The 22,847-nt window shown below is 52.1% G+C and overlaps 1 protein-coding gene across 1 annotated transcript in view; it reads left to right on the forward strand.

Moving 5' to 3' along the window:
- The window catches only part of EEF1A2 (eukaryotic translation elongation factor 1 alpha 2), a 14,573-nt gene extending 2,817 nt beyond the window's left edge, over positions 1-11,756 (forward strand). The window contains exons 2-7 of the mRNA XM_009998604.1: positions 1,501-1,680; positions 2,696-2,992; positions 6,998-7,148; positions 9,944-10,200; positions 10,288-10,522; positions 11,405-11,756. Of these exons, the coding sequence (XP_009996906.1) occupies positions 1,501-1,680; positions 2,696-2,992; positions 6,998-7,148; positions 9,944-10,200; positions 10,288-10,522; positions 11,405-11,532 (1,248 nt within the window). The 3' untranslated portion in view covers positions 11,533-11,756. The remainder of the gene's footprint in view (positions 1-1,500; positions 1,681-2,695; positions 2,993-6,997; positions 7,149-9,943; positions 10,201-10,287; positions 10,523-11,404) is intronic.
- Positions 11,757-22,847: the final 11,091 nt, after the last annotated feature.

Raw genomic sequence — 22,847 nt, forward strand, 5'->3', positions numbered from 1 at the left:
CAGGAATGGGGCATCACCCTCTTGACCTGGCATCCCCTTCTAGGAGGGGGAGGCTCACCCCTGGCTTTAGGATTTTGCCCATAATCCTCCAGAGCAAGCTGCAAAGTCATCACAGCCCTCAGCTCTTACATAAATGGGCTGGCACTGTTCATTCCTTGTGCTTCCCCAGCACTGGGCTGGAGTGCAGACCAGACCAGGGCTGACAGAGCAGACCCCAGGCAGGGCAGGTTCAGGTGTGATGCTGCGTTAGCCTCCTTGGCAAGGACTATTTCTGAAGCATTTGCTGCCTGCCATCAGGAAGCACTTCCCTCTGCACGAGTGATTTATAATTGCCCATAATTAATTTTAAGTGTTGATACTCCAGGAGAAACTGTGGTTGCAGAGAACACTAGGAAGGATGGATGGAGGTGAGGGGGTATCCAATCTCTGCCCTTCCACAGCAGTTAGAGCCCATTAAATCATCTGTAAATGACCTAAATTCCATTTTCCATCTGAAAAAAAAAAAAAAGAAAAGGCAAAAAGCCTTACAGCTGAGGCCAAGAGCTGATGGTTGATGCCAATTAACCCTTTGCCTTGGCTGGGCTCCCCAGCCTGCCCAGCATGTGGTGTGGTCAGCCAGGAGGGCTCTGTCCTGCCCCATCTCCACAGTGCCAGCATCCCAGCCCAGACTGGGTGCACCCCCTCCCTGCTGGGCTGGGGGGGGAAGTCCAGCTCTCCTTGTTGGGATGATGTCAAAGGCCACCGAGCCAGAGGAGAAAGTGAATCAGAAGTGACATGGTGGTTTAGCAAGGACTGTGCTTCAGCACTGCCAGGGACTGGCTGCAGCTGATCTCCCCCATCCCAATTTCATGCCTTACGATGTTGGCTGAGATTTTGGCCATTTGGCAACGACAGTTGGTCTGGCTGCAGCTCACAGCAGCTCTTCATGTGAATTCACACACTCTGTGGCAAAAATCAATCACATTTTAATCCTGCTCATAGCAACCAGCTTGTGTTTCATTTTCGTTTAACCCATTCTCCTCCTGCACCCCTGTCAGCTGCGGGCTCACTCATGTGACAACACCCTTTCCCTCTAACCAGCTGTCTATGTTTGATTAATACAATGAAATGCAAAATAAGCAGCTTTCCACCATTGCTGTGTAATTCTGCAGTACTATGATTTCCCAACAACAAAACAGGACCATGGCATTGCATGGAGGAGACCTCATGGGTCACCAGCTCAAGTTTCTTCCCATCCAGCCCCACTCAAAAATTCACTTCACAGCTCTTCTGCCAGTATCTCCTCCATCCTGTTGAGGAATCTGTTGAGAACTCTATCTCCTTTCACCTCCACTTATTAGTAAATAGATCATTGCCATTGAAGTTAGGGAATCTTGCCTTCCCTGTTTGCAACTCAACCTTCTGCCTACCTGAGCCTGGGATTTGCCCTGGAGGGTGGGTTGCTGGCACCACTGCCATGATCTTGGGTTTCTCACCAGCTTTTGACTTTGTGTTGGCCAGATGGGGAAGGGGTCCTTCAAATACGCCTGGGTGCTGGACAAGCTGAAGGCTGAGCGTGAGCGTGGCATCACCATTGACATCTCCCTGTGGAAGTTTGAGACCACCAAGTACTACATCACCATCATTGATGCACCTGGACACAGGGACTTCATCAAGAACATGATCACCGGGACCTCCCAGGTGAGAAATGGTGGCCAAGGGGTGGGGGTCTGCTAGAGGTGGGAGGCTGAGGCTTAATGATGAGCCCAGGGTCATGTAAGTGTTGTTGGAGTCATTTTGGAGGTGAGTAGTTGAGACAGCAGACATCAAGTGCCACTGAGCAGAGTCCATGCAAGAGGCTGGCTAGCACCAGGTGACCCATCCTGAACCTCCATGGGTAGTCTAGGAGAAAGGGTCTCCTAGGGCATGGAGAGGTGGTTTCTCCACCCCATTATCCCCTACTTGGAGGAGGTGGGAGTGAATATGGCCACTCTGGGAAGTGGGATGCTATGACTTACAGACTTTTGGGTGAGAATGTCTCCCACGTTATTTTAGGCTCAGCCAACTGAGTTATTCAAGAAACTTCCAACGATCTTTTATGTTTTATTGGGTGAAGGAGACTCCATGGATCTTTTCTCCTTAAACCACATCACGTTGCTGAACTCCATGGTCTCTTCCAGGATAGAGCAGCTTCCCCTCACAGCAGTATGAGACATTCTGGCATCTCACTGTGGTTGATGAGGACTGGATGAGCCTCATTGCGTGCCCAGTGAGATTCCTTGGTGATGCCAGTTGGGCTTGGCATGGCTTTCCATCAAACCCAGGCAGCTTCTGCTGTGGGTTCTGGGTACAGAGGTAGTCCAGGAAACATAGTTTGCGTGGCTACAGTCTCATCCATCACCCAGGGAGAGAATTTACAAGAGTTCAGTAGGTTTTAACTAAGGCCTAGGCTGAGCATCCCTGGGTGACCAAGAAGAGGTCCTGGTTAGACTTATGCAACATGGAGGGACCCATTCTGGTTTCTAACCCAGGTGGCAAAACAATGCACAGTTGGTAAGTCTGAAATAAAATGGTTAGGTCAGTTTGGAGGTAGATCAGCAGGGTTATGGATAGCAGGAATTTTGCCTGAGGTGTGAGCAGTGTTCACCTTGGACTTATTCAAAGCTGCCAGGGGTGTCTCCAGGAGCAGAACCAATTCCTGATCTCCTTCCCCCAGGCTGACTGCGCCGTCCTGATCGTTGCGGCCGGCGTGGGTGAATTTGAAGCTGGCATCTCCAAGAACGGGCAGACTCGTGAGCACGCCCTGCTGGCTTACACCCTGGGGGTGAAGCAGCTCATCGTGGGCATCAACAAGATGGATTCCACAGAGCCCCCCTACAGCGAGAAGCGCTACGATGAGATCGTCAAGGAGGTCAGCGCCTACATCAAGAAGATCGGCTACAACCCAGCCACGGTTCCCTTCGTGCCCATCTCGGGCTGGCACGGAGACAACATGCTGGAGCCCTCTCCCAATGTAAGTCTGAGACTTTTCCCCCCACCTTGACTATCCTGATCCATGGCAAAGCTGACCTCTGTGCTCGGAGAACATCCCACGCCCCGCTGTGAGTGAGGGCCTGTGCTGCCAGCATAAGTGTGTTTGTCACGTAGCTCTGATTGTGCCCAGGCAGGATGAATGAATGGGCCCACTGTTGATGGGCACACTGGCTGCTGTACCGTGGCCAGGCAGCCCAGCAGCCAAACATGAGCATCTTCAGGAGATGATCCCGGTGATTTGAAGGTTTCACGTTGTCAAACCCATGATGACATTAGAGCCATTGGCAGCAATTGTCACTCCCAGCAGGAACATCATGTGTGTGTCTTAGGGCATTGCTTTCTAAGGCAAATAGCATGATCTGGTTGCAGGCCTGGAACAGGTCCCATGTGTTGGGTACCCTTCCCCATTGGTGCCAGATGCCACTGTGGTGGTTGCACCTCTGGTTCCAGTGCTGGGATCTCATTTCTTAAGGGGACTTTATCTTGAGGAGGTACCAGGTTTCCCATGCCAAACCCATGGTTTTCTAGAGCATCCATTTGAGGCTCCTCTTTGTCCAGCTGATGTTTACAATGCCTCTTCCTCTGTGTGTTGGTGATGAAGGTGGTGGGGGACACAATAGCAGGGTGCTCTGTGTGAGCCCTTGCCATTATTTTGTATGATGGCAGGGGAGAAAGAAGAGCTTGAAGAAGGATGGGAGCTTCTTAGCCAGCAGTCTGCCCAAACCAGTTGTTACTCTGACAGTGTGTTTTTCAGGAAAAAAAGCTACCACAGTTTTAGAGTTCTAAAATGATGAGTTGAAAAGTTCTGGCCAGAGGAAGGTCCCTGCTCTCCTGCTGGCTTCTGGGTGACCTTGAGGAAGTTGCTCAGACCAGAAGCTCCTCAGCAATCTCTTGTGTATCTGATGGGAAACTTGATGCTTAAGGGGGCTGTAGGATGTCACCTGTGGATGAGGTTGAGGGAGGCAATGTATGGACACAGCAGCAAGTGAGGGAGGTCAAGGATTGCAAGCCTGAGTTAGAGAAGTGCTCACATTGTCATGAAACTCAGCTCACAGCCTTGCTTGGGAAAGGCCACTTGCTTGAGTCTAGCTTGGAAGGAAGGAATTTTTGGGGTGCTTGAGAGATTCCTGTCCCCTGTGGAGAAGAGCTGGGGAAAGGTCAATCACGGCCATGCCAAGCCTGGGCACATAGTTCCTTGGTGTCTCGAATCAGGCAGGCTCCAAATGTCAGCAGCTGCTGGGCTGGGAAGATGATCCCAAACAATTTTCCTATTAATAGTCTGCAGGGAGGAGCCCCAGAGTAAGGTGGGGTTTGCTGGCTTCCTTCCTCTGGATGGCTCTCAGAGCATGTTCTCAACATGATGCCTGAGAGAGAGCAGGGACTGCAGTAACTCCCCTCTCTGCCTTAAGGAGGTAGCTGCCTCCAGGGTGGATTCCCAGGAGCTGTCCAAGAAAGCCTGGCCAGAGGTCTGCATCAGCATGAGCTTTGCTGGAGCTGCTTCAGGGTCCTCCCTATGCTGTGGCTCCCAGGAGGTTCCCATCCTGCCTTTTCCAGGACGTTGGCTTGGGGCAGACTCCTCTTTTCCATGTTGCACCCCATCTGGGACAGTTCAAGCAGGAAGCCAGCTTAGTTACCTCTCTTCTCATTCCTCACCTGAAAAAGCTCTGCTTTTTATCCCTCACAATTCCTGGCGGGGTTTCACTGAGGGACAAGGCACTCGAGTGACTCCTCTGTCTGTCAAGGGACTTACCAGGAAGTGGGTATTAGAGCTCTGACACCCCTGCAGCTCCTGCCACCTCTGGGCAAAGGGAGATGTGGTGACACATCAGGTGGAGCCTGCTCCACGTGGGAGACTCCAGCCACATCCCTGTTGCACAGCAGCCCAAGGCCAACCACAGAAGATGACATCTGGGCTTTGCTTGCATCAAGATTTGACATTTGAGAGCTTCTTGGCAAATGGGGCTTTAGGAGAAGCCAGATTTCTGATGCTGCAGTTGTCAGAACTGGGCCAGAAGTGGTGTGGGAGACTTTCACCCCATGGGATGCTACAACCCAAACACACCCAATCTGGTGGTGGCCTGGGCTGCAGCCTCAGGGTTGGGGTTTCTGGGGTGGGATGTTGGGATGCTCACAGACTGGGTAAAATCAGGGAACAGTGACTGCTCTGTGAAATGCACCTGGGGTGCAGCAGGTTTGGAGCTCAGCTTTCATTTCTGGAGGTCTGAGCCTGCAGTTTCAGCCTGTCTGGTCAGGTCCTGCTTTTGCCATAGGATTGGTGGAATAAGAAATGCTCTTTGGGAAACAGATCTGGGGAATACGTAAGAGAGGTTTTACTTGGGCAGCCCTAGAAGGCACCACAAACCAGGCTGCACAGAGCAGGTTTTGTGGATGATTCTCCCCCTGGGGCCATGCTGAGGTTCCTCAGAGTGAATTTGCTCCCAGAAGGTGTCAAAATTTGTCTTTATCTGCTTGGGATGGGAGCAGTCAGCATGGAAAGGAGAAGGGAGGGCTCCAACAGCCAGGCACCGTGGAGCAGAGGTTGCCATCCCTCCATGTCCCCGAGCCATGCAGAGGCAGAGGGACAGGAGCTGGGGGCATGTGGTGGCCGTCACACTGGCGGGCAGAGCTGGGGGCAGGTGGCAGTGGGAGCAGCTGCTGACATGGCTGGGGGCCAGGGCTGAGTCATCCTGCTCATCACATGCAGCCCCGTCACCAAGGGAGGGATTTGCCGGGTGGATTTCTCGTTCCGCTGAGCTGTTGCCCTGGCGCTGGGACCAGCTGCGTGGCCAGAGCTGCACAGCCCTGGGAAGGATCCCTCTGCAAAAGTAGCCCTGAGCTCCTCCTGCCGCTGTCACCAAGGGGAGCTGTCAGTGTCAGACATGACCCTCTGAGGGAGGGGGACCTGCAGGTCCCTGGCTGGACCCAGCTCTTCCCCTTGCTCCTTCCCCAAAGCAGTGCAGATGCAGGATGGGAAACCAGCCCTGGCATAGCTGTGTCTTCTGAGACTGGCTGTGAAACCAGGGGCACTTTGGAAGTTCTGTTTCACCCCCAGCCCTAGGGCACTGTGCCACTGATGTTGGTGCTGAAAGGAAAAGCCACGTGCATAAGGTGTGTGATGGAGCTGGGGCACAGGTTCTCATCTGAGTGAGAAAATATTGTCTTAACCTCTCTGTGCAGAGGAATGAGAGTGACCTTGCAGACCCTCATCTCTGTTTGTTGTATCAGGGTTGTTTCAGACCCAGGACTGAATTTTTCTTGCCAACAAGCCCCTGGCATTGCTACAACATCCAGATGTGCAGCATCACCCTGTGGTTCCCTACATTAAACCATGGCCTCTGCAGAGCACGTTTCCCTACCTCTCTGCTTCTTTTTCAGCCAATTTTAGCTTCAAAGGTCCAATTTAGGGCAGGAGCACAGAGCATCTGGGAGAAATGATGCTGCCCTAGTACAAGGGCCAGGTTTCCACCATCCTCTCAAGCCATGGTTTAAAAACCAAACCCTGGAAGGGTGATAACAGGAAGGAGTGGGGAGAAGGGTCTATCTGGGGTTCACCTTGAAGAAATTTGGTTCCCAGGACTGAAGGTTTGGTGCTTTGTAGCTTGGATTTGGCTGGAGACCCTGTGGTCCCAGTGCCATCATTGCTGGAAGGTGGGATCCAGGCAGCTGACATGGGGAGGCAATGTCCATGGGTTAGTGTTGGGAATGGGGACTGGGAGTTTGTTGCATTTAACCACTTCCATCCTTTTTGTGCTGTTCATGGGTGTTTATCATGATTCTAGGAGAGAGGGGACAGATTGTGAGCAAAGAGGTACAGATAAGCCTGGAGGGATGGTGGAGTGAAAATAACTTCCCAGACCCCAGGTAAAGCCAAGACATGGTTGGACTGACTCCGTGAAGGTTTTCCGGGTGATGCATCTCTCTGGGATCACCTTTGGGTGCTGAGGACGGGCACACTCAGTGCATGTTGTTGCTGCTCTCTTTCCAGATGCCTTGGTTCAAAGGCTGGAAGGTGGAGCGCAAGGAAGGCAACGCCAGTGGGGTGTCCCTCTTGGAGGCCCTGGACACCATCCTGCCCCCCACCCGCCCCACAGATAAACCCCTGCGCCTGCCCCTCCAGGATGTCTACAAGATTGGAGGTGAGCAAAAGCCCTGCCACTGTCCCTCTGCTTTAACCTGAGTCTCCCTTCCATGGGAATTAGGGAATGACATTTCCAGGTACTAGGAAACTGGAGGGATCAGACCCAAATGGTGGGGAGAAGAAAGTTATCTCCAGGGAAAAGACCCCATTGGAGACTGGGCTGTCTGGGGCTGAAGGTGACAGTGCTGAAGGTGCCCACGGCCTGGGGAGGAGCAGCAGGTTTGTGAGCTCTCCCCAGGGAACACAAGATGCCAAAACGGCTGCAAATTTGGCTGGCAGGGCAAGGTGGAGGCAGCAAAAACGTGCTGGGGACCCAGATGAAGGACCAGGCCAGTGGGGAGGGCCCCTGGTGAGGCTCTGTGTGGTGGCTTGGCCATGGTCTGCCCACACTTCCCAAATGCTGGTGTCCATCACCGGCACCTCAGTCTGCCCAGCTGGACCATGTAGGGAGCACGTCAGCCGGCGGGTCACCCTCTCCTCTGAGCACTGATGGGGACACTTCTCTGAGCTATAAATACCCCGTGAGCTCTCTGACCTGTTGGCAGCAGCCATCAGCCCTGCTGACTCCCCTGCTGCCAGATCAGGCAGGCACAGCCATTTCCAGCCCTTTTCCACGCTTTTCCAAGGATACGTTGCAGAAACCAGGCAGGGATTGGATGTGGAGTTTGGGAGGCTTTTTAATGCAGTCTTTTTTTTTTTGCCAGGGGGATGAAAGGTGGTGAGCAGGTCTGTGTCCTCCCCTAGCTCAGCTACAAGATCTGGTTTCACCATGAGGCAGGTGCTTAGAGAGTAGAGACATGGTGGGACAGAGGGAGGTGGAGGCAACAGGGTGGATGGGGAGGAGCAGATGGATACAGCCAACCTCCCCAACCTCTTTTCCATGTTGTTTCTCTTAATCCTTCTTCACCTGACTCCAAATATGAGTTTTCCTGGGGGCTCCTGATGACACAGGGTGTAAAAAGTCCCCTTCTTTAATTAACCACCCTTGTTCCCTGGCACAGCTGGGCTTCATGTGGTGGTGTAGCAACCATGGAGGTGGAACATGTTGTTGCACACTGTGACATGCCAGTCCTCCACAAAGGAGGTGTCACAGCTGCTGCAAAGAAGAGCTTCCAGGACACATGGGTTGCTCAGGGCCTTCTGATTCTGTTGTTACTCCCATTTTACAAAGCATTGAGTAAAGTGGATGAACTCCTGGCATTTTTGGGGACACTAATATTGATCTTGCAGCTAAAACCTGTTTTTTTTGAGGGTAAAAATGGTGATCTTTGGTGAAAACCACTGGAGAAATCTTTTTCTGCAGCCAGGCTGGCCCAGGGATATGCCAAGCAGATCACAGTTTGTTCTACTCTGTCCTTGTCTCGGCAGGGATTGGGACAGTCCCCGTGGGCCGGGTGGAGACTGGCATCCTGCGGCCTGGCATGGTGGTCACCTTTGCACCCGTGAACATCACCACTGAGGTGAAGTCTGTGGAGATGCACCATGAGGCCCTGAGCGAGTCTCTGCCCGGGGACAACGTTGGCTTCAACGTGAAGAACGTCTCGGTCAAGGACATCCGCCGCGGGAACGTCTGCGGGGACAGCAAGTCGGACCCCCCGCAGGAGGCAGCACAGTTCACATCTCAGGGGGAGGAGCAGCAGGTTTGTGAGCTCTCCCCAGGGAACACAAGATGCCAAAATGGCTGAAATTTTGGCTGGCAGGGCAAGGTGGAGGCAGCAAAAACGTGCTGGGGACCCAGATGAAGGACCAGGCCAGTGGGGAGGGCCCCTGGTGAGGCTCTGTGTGGTGGCTTGGCCATGGTCTGCCCACACTTCCCAAATGCTGGTGTCCATCACCGGCACCTCAGTCTGCCCAGCTGGACCATGTAGGGAGCACGTCAGCCGGCGGGTCACCCTCTCCTCTGAGCACTGATGGGGACACTTCTCTGAGCTATAAATACCCCGTGAGCTCTCTGACCTGTTGGCAGCAGCCATCAGCCCTGCTGACTCCCCTGCTGCCAGATCAGGCAGGCACAGCCATTTCCAGCCCTTTTCCACGCTTTTCCAAGGATACGTTGCAGAAACCAGGCAGGGATTGGATGTGGGGTTTGGGAGGCTTTTTAATGCAGTCTTTTTTTTTTTTTTTGCCAGGGGGATGAAAGGTGGTGAGCAGGTCTGTGTCCTCCCCTAGCTCAGCTACAAGATCTGGTTTCACCATGAGGCAGGTGCTTAGAGAGTAGAGACATGGTGGGACAGAGGGAGGTGGAGGCAACAGGGTGGATGGGGAGGAGCAGATGGATACAGCCAACCTCCCCAACCTCTTTTCCATGTTGTTTCTCTTAATCCTTCTTCACCTGACTCCAAATATGAGTTTTCCTGGGGGCTCCTGATGACACAGGGTGTAAAAAGTCCCCTTCTTTAATTAACCACCCTTGTTCCCTGGCACAGCTGGGCTTCATGTGGTGGTGTAGCAACCATGGAGGTGGAACATGTTGTTGCACACTGTGACATGCCAGTCCTCCACAAAGGAGGTGTCACAGCTGCTGCAAAGAAGAGCTTCCAGGACACATGGGTTGCTCAGGGCCTTCTGATTCTGTTGTTACTCCCATTTTACAAAGCATTGAGTAAAGTGGATGAACTCCTGGCATTTTTGGGGACACTAATATTGATCTTGCAGCTAAAACCTGTTTTTTTTGAGGGTAAAAATGGTGATCTTTGGTGAAAACCACTGGAGAAATCTTTTTCTGCAGCCAGGCTGGCCCAGGGATATGCCAAGCAGATCACAGTTTGTTCTACTCTGTCCTTGTCTCGGCAGGGATTGGGACAGTCCCCGTGGGCCGGGTGGAGACTGGCATCCTGCGGCCTGGCATGGTGGTCACCTTTGCACCCGTGAACATCACCACTGAGGTGAAGTCTGTGGAGATGCACCATGAGGCCCTGAGTGAGGCTCTGCCCGGGGACAACGTTGGCTTCAACGTGAAGAACGTCTCGGTCAAGGACATCCGCCGCGGGAACGTCTGCGGGGACAGCAAGTCGGACCCCCCGCAGGAGGCAGCACAGTTCACATCTCAGGTCAGCAGGGCTGGTGGTGCCCACCACTCCTGGTTCGTCACCATCCTCTGACTCCCGGCCTTGCCCTGACACCGCTCTGTCCCCCAGGTGATCATCCTGAACCACCCCGGCCAGATCAGCGCCGGCTACTCGCCCGTCATCGACTGCCACACCGCGCACATCGCCTGCAAGTTCGCGGAGCTGAAGGAGAAGATCGACCGGCGCTCGGGCAAGAAGCTGGAGGACAACCCCAAGTCCCTGAAATCGGGTGATGCAGCCATTGTGGAGATGATCCCTGGCAAGCCCATGTGTGTGGAGAGCTTCTCCCAGTACCCACCCCTCGGTAAGGGAAGGGCTCTTTGGAGTCTCCTGTGGAGGAGCGTGGTGGCTCCGAGGGTGCAGAGCTCACACCAGACGTGCTTAGCCTCTCCCAGTAGCCCCCACCAGTCAGACTGGGGAGGGAGCTGAGCATGTTTTGCTGCTCTCCCACGTGCTGGGGCTGCAAAATCTGATGCACAAACTTTGTTAGGGCTGATGGGGTGGGACAGGCCTTCTGCTGAGTGGGGTGGCTTTTTCCAAAGGCAGGACTGGGGTTTCCTTCTGGGAGCAGCAGGATCTTTCCTTCAACTTCCTGATAGTTTCTGAAAGCAGAAATGTTTTTCAGCTTCCCCATCCCTGCTCTGTAACACAAGTGGTCAGAGAAGAAAGGGAAGTTTGCTCAGCAGAGGACACCTTTTAATGCAGGGGAGTGCCATGCTTTCCTTGGATGACCTGGCACGTCTGGAAGCTCTAACAATGCTGGGAGCTTGCAGAGAGCAGATGGGATTTAAATTCATTAAATAGTCATTGGTGCAGAGAGGAGCATGAGGCTAGCTTGGTGATCAAACAGGTTTTGGTGGCTCAGGGCTTGTTCCTGCAGGAACCTGCTGCAAGGACAGGGGTAATACATGGCACCATATGTGGTGGGTGTTGATCCCATCATCCCCTAGAAGATCTCAGTCCTAGGCAAGCATCATCCCCAGAGTGCCTGCAAGCCCTGTGGGGTCAGGCAATGACATGCACAGGGTGGGTCATCGATCCGATCCCCAAACCCAGCTCCACAAGGAGTCTTCAAACCCAGGGCTGGGGTGGAGGCAGCTCATGGCTTCATTTGATTTTGATTTCACATCCCAGGGAGGGCGAGGTGGCCACGTTGCCCTCACATCCCCATCTCTCCTCCCCACAGGCCGCTTCGCTGTCCGTGACATGCGACAGACCGTGGCCGTGGGCGTCATCAAGAACGTGGAGAAGAAAAGTGGTGGGGCTGGGAAAGTCACCAAGTCTGCCCAGAAGGCCCAGAAGGCTGGAAAATGAATCGTGGGCTCCCAGTGCATCGCGCAGAAACCATCCCTGACACCAGGACGCTGCCACCGTCTCCCCTGGGCGCATGTGTGCACATCAGCTTGTAAGAGTTTATATGTCAACGACTGGATGCTCACCATTAAGGTCCAGTGGAAATTCTTTAAAAGGAAAAGCATGTTCCAGCGTTTGTGAGGCTTCATGTTAATTTTACCAATAAAACTGGTACAACATCCACAGTGGGAAAAAAAAAAACCCAACCAAAACATCAACCAACCAAACCGACCCAAAAAACCAACCAAACAAAAATACCCAACCCAAGCCAACCAACCCAAAAGGTGTGGAGCTCTGTGTGTGTGTCTGTCACTGGGAGGGGCTGGGTTTGGTGGATTGCCTGTAGTCCCACTGGGAGCAGGTGCTGGGGATGGGCACAGGCAGGGCTGGGGTGGAAATCTGGAAGGAGAGGAGAGCTTGGCACCCATAGTCAGGGTGTCACCCAGCACCCAGCTCTTGCTCCTTGACTGGTGCAGGTGCTTGGGCTGATGCCCCCAGCAAAACAGCAGTTTTGATACTCTCCTTAAGCTGCTTAACTTTCTAATATCAATTATCAGGACCTTTATTGCTTTTTTTTCCATGCAAAATGACCCTGAGTCAACCCCCTAAAGTTGCACCATTTTAAGAGGGAAAATACCCCCCCAGCCTCCTTGGAGGGCTGGCAGCATTGCTTTTGTTCCTTAAAACACCCCATCATTTTGGGAGAAGTGGCCAGAGCTGCCTTCTCTCCTCACACACCCTTGTCTCACACACAAGTCCTCCAGCCCTTTCCAAACAACATGACAGAAGCATTTCTCCCTGACCACACCATGTGCTAGAGCCCAGACAGGACTCAGGACTCCCAAGAAGACCTAAAGCTCAGGGTCTTCACCCAGGATGAAGTCTTGGCTCCCACTGCAAACTTGCAGCCTAGGGTGAGGGGTGGGCCTCTCCCCACTCCACCCTGTGTCAGCTGTCCCAGTCTGAAGCATTGTGGTTGCCTGGTAATGAGTAAAATGCCCCAGCCAGGAACTTTGAGGGGGGAAGGGTGGGAGTGGGAGGTGGTATGGTGGGGCAGGGAGGTGGAGGGAGGAGGTGGAAGGGTGCTTCTGGGGCTATTTCCAAGGGACATTTCCTCCCTGAAGGTGGGGTTAGAAGCATGCTGAGGCATCCTGAGATGGTCTGTGCTCAAGACTTGGCTTTTAGGAGAGGCCACAGTGCTGGGAGCAGATGCCAGGAGTGGGCTCTGTGAAGGACAGCACCACACAAGGTCCTTCCCAGGAGAACTCCAGAGAAACAAGCATCATTACTGTTTGTGTTGCAGAAGCCCTTAATGATCCTAATGAACATCTGATGATGTTCAGCCCTTAGTGTCCCCAGGCAGAGCCTCAAGGAGCAGAAGTGGAGCTGAATTACAGAGCATTGTGTGAAGCCACCACCGCCTGCTCCCACTGCTCATGTCCTCATGCCATGACCTGGTGGGACAGCAGACAGACACGTTCCGACTCACTGAGCCACCTTCCTCAAAACTGGGTGTGCACAGGCCACCCAGGCTCTTTGCCCCTCCTCACACCCTCACAGCCACCAGCTTCCTCTGTAGGAATTGGTTTGGTGTCCAAGGTCTTTGCAGCATCTGGGCTCTGCCACGTGCCATGTCCTTGGTCTGCCACAGATTGGAAGGGGATCTGGGGATCCCTCCAGGCTCAGCTCAACTGCAGGGAAAGGCTTCTTTCCCACTGACAGTTTAATCCCATCTTCCCAGCTCCTGCATTTCCAGGGACATGTTGTCCTTGAGCCAGCACAGCAGACTTGTGCCTCTTCCTGGGTATTTCCAAGCAAGGCAGGAGAACATCATCATGTGCTTGTTTCTCCTCCATCCTTAAAAGCATCAGGGAATGGAACTCCTGTGGGAACATCCCCCCTGTGCTGTGCAGGAACCTCCAGCTCTCTGGTTCCCAACAGAAGCCAGTTCCTGGCACAGCAGGAGTGGGGGCAACCTTGGGCTCAGGTAAGGGGCAGAGAAGAACAGGCTCAAAGGCTGCATTTGGTTCTCTGTAGCTATTTTTAAAACAACTGTAACAAAACTACAGCTACATTTCCATAGAAATACACCAGGGGAGCTGTGAAAGATGCCCTGGGAGAGATGCACAAGTGGGGTGATAATTAGTGGTGAAGCTGCAGAAAAGGAGAAACATAAAACCCAGAGGACTTGATGCAAACTTGCTCACAGCAGGTCCAAATTATCAGCCTCATTTCAGTGCTATTGGTGGCCTGGGTAATCTGCAGGATCAGACAGAAGATGCAGGCCCTGAGGTGAGAAGTTTGCAGCTGCAGCATCCCCTGTTTTGGGAGGTTTGGGTCAGGCTCAGCACAGAGACAGAATGAACAGCAATAATTTCCTTTAGGCCCACTTCAAAGCATGAGGTTCAAAAAAGAAAAATCCAGTATGCTGAATTTCTGGGATGTGAAATCAAAATCCACTGAAGCCATGACCTGCCTCCAGCCCAGCCTTGGGTCTGAGGTCTCATTGTGGAGCTGGGTTTTGGGATTGGATCAGTGACCCACCCTGTGCCAATCATTGCCTGACCCCCCTAGGTCTTGCAGGCAAGCACGTTCCCCACAACTGGGGACAATGCTTTGTCTGGGGTGGGTGACCCATTTTGGGGTTCTGTCAAAGGGATGAGCAACCTAACCTCCCCCTGAAGTGGGCCACAGATGGCTTTCAGCAAACCTTGCAGTGAACTTGTCATTTTGAAGAGCTATAATCATCACCAGGAGAGAGCAGGTGGGTGTTGTGTGGCCCATGGCAGGTGGGGCTGTGCTGGTGAGAGGCCTTGAAAAACCTGATTCCTCCTCCAGTTCCTCCCCATCGTGGCCAGGTGTGCTGGGACCTCACAGCCCAGAACTCTTGGGGTTTTTGGGAGGTGTTTTCCAGCGCTGCCCTCCCCGCAGGAGCCGTGTCGGATCCTTCCCCTCCGCAGCAGCCTCAGCGATGCCATCTCGTGGAAACAGGGACAAAGTCCTGCTGGAGCAGCTGCCGAGGAGAGGAAATCCAGCCCCACATCCCAGCTCTGCAAAGCCTGGCCCTGGCAGGCAGCGTGGCCCTGGTGAAATGAAAGGTAGAGCCTTGGGACCAGCAAAGTGCTTATCGTTGTTTCTGTGAAGACCAGAGTTTGCAAATGTTATTATATTACCTGAAATTTAAAGCTTCTGGGGGGAAAATCACTAGAGGCTACAGGAAAGTCAAAGAGCACCCAGGCTGGCTTGTTCTGGAACAGTCCATCAGCTCTTCAGGAGGGTGTTTGAGAAACCAACGGATCTGGGAAGAGGGAAGGAGAGGGAGGCACAAGGGGCTGGATGTGGCCCAGTGTCCAGTTTGCAGAAGGGACATCATCTCCAAGACCCCAGCATGCCCTGAGCACAGAGCAGCACTGATGCCTCTTTGGGGTTTCCTGATGGAGAAGGGAAGACCCCACGAACTGGACAATCTTCCAAGGTGTGAGCAGACACCTCTGCCCAGCCCCGTCCTGGTGCTGGCTGGGCTCCTGGCACCCACTGGAGAAGGTGGAATGAGTAACTTCTCTTTTCCCACCTCCACCCCACAGGCCTCGTGTCTGGCTGTGCACCATTAATAATTGAAGTTTCCTCAGTCCACCGGAGCTGATTGGCCTACTCAGCAGGCACTTTGGGCTGCTCTAAAAAATTTATAAGGCTTTTGCAAGACTGCAAGTGGAATCTGTGCTGCAGATGCTGAGCTGGGTGAATTTGAGCCACCCACTGCCCTTCTGTGCTTGGAGGCCAGTTAAAGCATCAGCTGCAGCCCCTGCTCTGCCTGGACAGGGCCCTGCAGGATCCCAGCATGGGCACCACATTCCCAGCAGGCTGCTGGATCCCTTCATCTGCCTCCCCAGGATGTTCTGCTGACCCTTACCCCACCGTGGGCAGTGAGGTCCTGCCTGTCTCATGTTGACACAAAAGCCAGGACATCTGGAGTGTTTCCCACTATGAGAGAAGACCAAGTGGAGATCTTCTGACCTTCCATCACGTTCCTGCTACCTTGGAAGCTGATGCCACCAGCTGCCAGGGAGGCCAAGGTGCACTTCCAGCCCCCTGCACACCAGCATCACCAGGAGACATCACTCAAGTGGGCCCTGCTGGTGACAAAAGGGGAAAAGGTGGAGGGTGATCCCCAAATATTGTGTCTGTGATATCATGTTATATCCTACCCAGCAAAGGCTGCAGGTTTCTGAGCCCATGTTTTGGTGTGGAGTGGGAGTACAGGGGGGTGGTTGCCTGGGCCAGCCCTGCTGCTGCTCACACATCAGCACGGTGGGAAGATCCTCTCCAGTGTGCACCAACTCCAAGGACACAGAGTGGATGGTTTTTTTCCCTGGCACCGACCTCAAGGGCCACGGTGACAAAGCCAGGGCAGCCCGTGCCAGGCAGGAAGTGGCTGGGATGAATGGAGCTGCTCCAGCCTCTTGAATGCTCTGAGCAGTTCCCATCAGAGCGATTGCTGCGCGGGTGACGTGCAGCAGCAGCTCAATGTACTTGGGTGCCTCAGGACACCTGCGGCCACACATCTCCATGGGGACCAGGGGAAATGTGCAGAGGGGTAGGGGACAAGGAGGGGGGGCTGAGGCTCCATCTTCAGGTGGAGGTGAGGTCCCTCTCACAGGGTGGCCTGAGCAGCTGAGCCGCTGCCAGCTGGGCACTCGCTGCCAGGCTCCCAGCACAGCTGGTTTCTCAGCAGCCCCCCCTGCTCTTCCCACCACACAGGAGAGCACACAGAGATGCTGAGTGAGACGTTTTGCAGGCACAGCCAGAGCTCTCGGATGCCCAGAGGACAGGAACATCCTTTGGACCTCTGTGTGAGAGACAAAGTTGCAAGAACAAAACAGGGGCTGCATAAAAATCAGGCTGGAAGGGAGGAAATGTCATCCTGCAGACACAGCACGGGCTGTGCCCGGGGAGCCTGCCCTGGCTTGGTCCTGCCTGCCTTGGCAAATGCTCAGGCACAGAGATGTTCAGCAGAGCTGCCTCCCCAGAGCTCCCCGTGCGGGATCCAAAAGGAGCCTCCAAGAAGCAGTTTCATGAGCAGAAGAACCAGGGGGTCCAGTTTCCCATGGATTTGTGTTTCGGAAACTCATGGGTGGGTTCTCTGATGTGCAATAGCTGTGTGCATGCATCACCACCTCCCTCAGGGGGGAGACTTCAGGGTTTCTGTCCTCCCTCTCATCATGTTTTTTCACTTGTAACAATCTGAAAAGTCCCCCTTGCTTTTAGTGGATGAAGATAATGAGTGCCCATAAACCCTGCAGTTGTTGAAGGAGGGAAGAGAGAGGCAGATGCACATATACCAGCTCTCCTCGAGACCTCAGGTGAAAGATAAATAAATCATAAACCCTTGCCCCTTCATGCTCTCTTGATTTCCCAGGTGTCCAGGCTGAAGGACTGAAGCTAAGCCTGCAGCAAAAGCTCATGGTGCAGAGAAACTATGAATGTAGTTATTTCCATAGTTGTTCTTTGCAGATGACACACTCGATGCCATGACAGAGGCAGGACCTTGGAGGCAGCCAGGACTGCCTGGAAATTTCCCAACAGAAAAATTTTAACCTGAAATACGGGTCAAAAATCAACTCTCATGATTAACACCAACAACTATCTTCCCTCTTGAACATTTTTGGAAAGAAAAAAAAGGGGTACACACAAAAAAGGGAAAGCAGAGTTTGATATTTGGAAGGGTTTTTTTAAAAATCTCTCTTACAATAATGATGAGATAAAATAATTAGCCTTGAAGCTTTTCAGTATTTCAGTGAAATAATGCACAGCTCCCCAGGTGCTGTTACACCAACAGGGCTGGAATCCCCCAACAACCTCTGCCCCATTCTCCTTTTTCCCTCACAGCAGCCTACCCAGGTGGGGTGGAACCCAGCTGTGGAAGGTCCTTCCCCTCCTAACCCAGGACACCTGGGACCATTTGAAGCCTATATATTTAGTTGACTTCCCACCACTCCACCTACAGCAGAATCAAGCACTGAGCAAGCCTGTGTGCTCCTGCTCAGCTCCTCTCTTGGCTGAGGCAGATGTGTCAGAGTTGGTAGCTATTTCAGTATGGGCTTTTTCTTTCTGATGACAATCTCCAGTCCCTAAATATTCCTGCAGGTTTCAATTCAGCTTTGAGGTTGGTGGGAGGCAGGTGCTTGAATGGGAACAAAGCACCTAGTGGGCTTTGTGGGACCAAGTCCCAGCCAGGGTGCAGTTATCGTGCTGGGAGATGCTTTACTGGAAGCAGAGTCATTACTTAGCTGGACCCTAAGCTCCTGAGACCTGACAAGACTGGAAGAGCACCCACACAAAACCAGGTCAGCTCTCTTGGTATGAAGCTGGATGTTGTGAAAAGCAAAGTGTTTGTTTGGAGAAACTGGAAGGGAGCTGCTGGCGGGAAGGAAGCCTAAGTCAGCCCACACCTCTGAGGGGTCACTTCCAAGGAGCTTGTGGTGGCCCTAGGGGTAGAGGGAGAAGGTCCTGGAGCAGCCTTGTCTTGGGGAAGGAGGTCTAAGAGGACATTGGTGACAGCAACTTGAGTTGTGAGGCTTTGGTCCTCATGGATGTTGGAGAAGGCAGAAAACCAAGGATGTCAGGAGGAAGAACATGAGTGCTGGGACACGTAAGGAATGACTAAGACAGCTACATTTATGGAGTCTGGGAAAGGCAGGCTCAGGGCAACGTGGTCACAGGCTAAAAATACCTTCAATGTAACAATATCAATGAAGAAAGGGAATTGCATGTGGTCTTAAAGAAGGGTAGGGCAAGATCCAGAGCTGGAGACTGATGGGTGGGGTGTGAAGAGTAGAGATGGGGAAGGAGACCTGGTTATTGGGGAATTGGCTTGGGAGGGGGGTTGAATGGGGCAGAAACAGACTGGTCCAAAGGTGCCAGGGGAATGGGGTGGGTGCTGGTCCCTGTGTGACCAACAGGCTTCTTCTCAGCTCTATGGGTGCTCTGAGTGTAACCAGTTTAACTCAACAGAATTCACCCTAACTTTGTTTTCCCTTCTTGTTTCTCCTTCTATGTGCCCAGTCATGTAACTGCTCCTTCCAATAACTGGTTTTCTTTACACTCAGGACTCCACAGCACAAATGAATATTTAGACCTCAGCTATTTTAATCGCCCTTAGAAAGGAGAAATGCTTTGTAGCTGAGAAAGGAGTTTGTGTGTCTCCAGGTTAATTCAGTGTAATCTGGGGAGATTTCTGGTCATGCAGCCAAACACTTCCAGCTCAGCCTGATCTTGTATGAAATTATTTGTCCTAACAGCCTCCAAGGAGGTTGGTGCTGTCTAAGAACAGGAGGGAAAGATGGGTGGTGATGTGGAAATCTTGTATCCAGTAAATATGTAATATAAAATGTCTCTGTCAGCACTGGGCTCAAGGAATCATAGAATGTCAGGTTGGAAGAGACCTCAAGGATCATCTGGTCCAACCTTTCTAGGTACTACTATAGCTTGACTCCATTTGTTGGTAGTAAATTGTGATTGAAGCATCTTCATGGCTGGGAGGGGCAGTCTCCTCATGGGCAGCTTCTCTGGTGTCTAATAGAGATGAGATTATGTTTCAGGATCCCCTTTGGCATTAGGGAGCCTCTGCCTCTCTAAGCTTCTAGTTTTCCTAAAAATTGACACAAACTTGACTAATGTTGAGGCTGATGACTGTCAGATTTGATTGAAACTGGACAACCATCTGGTACATCTTCATTTTAAGCTCATAAAAAAAAATAATCAGTGGTGCTTCTCTGATGCTGTGATGCCAGTAAAGGCCCTTGCTTTTTGCACAGTGCTCAGTTTGAAACTCCCTTGTCCTCAAGGTGGTCTTTTCACATCAGTGTCTTTGTCTCTGGTCTTGGTTGCCAAAGCTCCAAGGGCTGGAGTGACCATCCCCTCTGGTGGCAGCAGGAGGCTGCAGATCCCAGGAAGGACTTTCAGATCAATGAGCTAACACTGCCTCACTTGCCATTAGCCCTCTGCCCTTAGCAACTCCAAATACATAATGTGCTTTTAGTCCCTTCCTTGATTCCATAAACAGGCCATGGGTCTTCAATCTAATTTAACCTTGTTCAGCCAATTTCTGTTTCTCACCAAAGCCCCATTTTCTTATGACTCAAATAACAGCACTGAAAAGCAAATTCCCTTCAGATGACCATGCACTCCTCTAAACAATTCCTTCTCCACAACCCTACAAATCCTCTGCAGCTGTGCCCACATCTCCCCATCCTTTGGTGAGCATTGCCTTATGTTCTAGCCAGAAGAAGATATCCCTTGTCATGCTCATCTTTCTCCTTTGGGAATCTGCAGATTTCTCCATTTATAACCCAGAATTTCTGTCTTACAGCATTTTCTCCTGTGGGCTCAGATGTCAGTGCTGGAGAAACATCACCTTCCAGGTTGAGTTCTTTGTATGAGCCAAACTCTCTCTCGGTTTCAGGGTTCCTGGTTTCAAAACCAAAAATGGTTTGGCACAAGTTGGAAGGAGTCCCTGTCAGCCAAGCAGCAAAGACTCCTGTCTAATCCAGAAAGATGGGTTCCTGGGGGCTGTTTGCTGCTCAGAGAAGAGGATGGGATGGTGAGAGGAGAGGGGTAGCTGAAGCAGAGAAGGGAGATGGGTGGACATAGGGTGCAGGAAGCCCAAGCTGCTCATGGCTTTGTTCTTGGCAGGTTAGTTGTGCTGGGATTGTGTAGCCTCCTGTACTAGGGGAGATGAAGCCATCTGCTTCAGGTTTTGAAAATAGCTCTGCAAGAAAGCTGTGAGTGACAAAACCCAAGCTTGGGGTAGCACAGTTCACACAAACCACCCGCTGGTGGGCACGGAGAAAGGGCTCTGGTTCAGTGTTCCAAACAGAAATAAATCCCTGGGCTCATTCTACATATTTCACACCAGTCACTTCTTACTACGTCTTGGAAATTGCCAAGGGACAGAGCATGGACTTTGTGGATCTTAACACAGCTTGGAACATTTCACCTTACCTCCAGGGTCTCGGCTCTCTGCCGTGGTGTTCATGTTTTAAAGCCATCAGTGGTGTTGAAAGCAAAGAACTGACTCAGTGATTCTGTTTGTTTGTGGAGACATAATGTCCTTGGATCAGATAAAAGCACCTTCTCAGTACTGCTTTTATATACCTCATTAATTTGCAGTGTTAGTGGCTCTGTCTTTCCTTCCATCCCCCAGCAGAAGCAGCAGCACAACCGACTTCATCTTCCAAATTCCCTGCTGCAGTCTCCATGGCAGGACATCACTGCTCCAGCAGTGTTGATATTCCAGCTGTTCCCAGGAGATGGTTGCTCTTCTCAGGGCTGCGACTCTCCAGGCGTGGTGCAAACAGGATCAAGGGAGCATCAAGGAGCCCTCCTGGGAGCTGCTGGGGAGGAAAGTGGGGAGCCATGTGCTCAGGGGCTCAGCATGATTTGGTGAAGTGACCTGAGACCTGCTCTCCTGCCCCCCAGGGCAAAGTCTTCTCTGAGCAGCCAAGCTGCTTCTGAGCACTCAACTACAGCTTGCAGGGCCAACTCATGAAATGGTGAGAAGAGTGAAGGGGCAAGGCTGGAGTGGATCTTCATCCACACTTCAGGCCTTTTCCACCCCCCAAGACTGCTCTGTTTATACAAGTGGGCCATTCTTGGTACCACTTGCTCACAAGGACTTGCTTGTCTTTGAGGATCTTACCTCCCTTCCAAGCAAAAGAACAAGCTGCCACAGCTGCACTCTCTCCTCAGCCCACCTATGATTTGTGAAGGATGAAATCCCATCCCCTCTCCTGGTTTTTAATGTTCTCAGAGATATCCAAAGCTGCTGCAATGAGACACTGCAAATGACCAACTAATTAGAGAAAGAGGAGTGCCATGAATTTAGATTCCTCTTTAGGGCTGACAGGCTATTAGTATTCTTGAATTGGTTGATTGAAAATTGCTTCCTCAGTTTGTTGCCTTTTTGGTGGAGGGGGGGGATATTTCCTGCTTTTGGGCTGCATTGCTGAATCTATAATAATGCACTTTGTCCATTAGTTCCAGGCACATTTGTAATTGGCCACCCTATTAAAGAACACTAACGATCTTAGAGGTGTTCACAAATAATGAATAGAATGGCCCCTTGCTGAATTGACTAATTTATTCACTGACATACTTGCAGATCTGGTTTTCCATTCTTTAACCCAGCTTTAGTTGCCTCCCTTGCAGAGATGATGGCTTCTCTTTTTGCCACGTGTTGGAGGGAATGTGGGTCACAGGAAACATGCTGCTCATCAAAATTTGGGGCTGCTCCATGCTGGGGCTTCTCTCAACATACAGGGTAGGATGTGGAGAGTAAGTGGCAGCAGTTTTAGTTTCAGTGCTCCTCTTGACCAGCAGTTGTTGCTGGGATTCTTCTGAGGCATAAGGGGAGGATTAGAAAGCCAGGATCTGGGAAATGCTCTCTGGAAGGTTGTGTTGATTTTCTCATTGAAATAGGAAGTTCAGGAAAAGCCTCTCACTAACACACAGGGGCAGGGTTGGCTTTCCAGTGGCTGCCCCTCATGGGAGAGGGAACTGAAACACAGCCCTGTGTGGCTTCTGGCTGTGGGACTCCAGGCAACCATTTGTCTGGCTTCCCAATAACCACGTGTGGGAAGGTTCTTTGTGATGGAAGGAACAGCCCAGGGGAACTTGCACCTTTGTTTGCTTACAATGAACATCCTGAAATGTGCAGTTCAGAGATGCTCCATCACCTGTGGGGCATTAAAGGACAGAAAATGAGCTGCAGTAGCAGTTGATGGGCTTGATTTTGTTTGGTTGCAGATCTTTCCATGGCACTACAATGACTTTTCCATGGAAGATGGAAGTACCTGAAGAGGGCAGAACAGCTGGAGAGGGACTTCTTACCAGGACATGTGGTGATAGCACGAAGGGTAATGGTGCTTCAAACTGAAAGAGGGTGATTTCAATTACATAGGAGGAAAAAAAATCTACGATGAGGGTGGTGAGATACGGGCACAGGTTGCCAAGAGAAGTAGTGGTTTCCCCATCCCGGGAAGTGCTCAAGGCCAGGCTGGATGGGGCTTGGGGCAACCTGGTCTAGTGGAAGGTGCCCCTGCCCATGGCCGGGGGTTGGAACTGGGTGGTCTTTAAGGTCCCTTCCAGCCCAAACCACTCTGGGATTCTCTACCTCCAAATCCCGATCTTCTGGGGGGCAGAACCCAGAACCTGCTTGGTGTTTTTGTGCTGCTTCGGGAAGAGAGCGGCAAAGCCCGGGTTTTGCGGGCTGGGGGGGG

The sequence above is a fragment of the Chaetura pelagica genome, unplaced genomic scaffold, assembly GCF_000747805.2.
Source record: "Chaetura pelagica isolate M959 unplaced genomic scaffold, ChaPel_1.0 scaffold275, whole genome shotgun sequence".
Lineage (NCBI taxonomy): Eukaryota > Metazoa > Chordata > Aves > Apodiformes > Apodidae > Chaetura > Chaetura pelagica.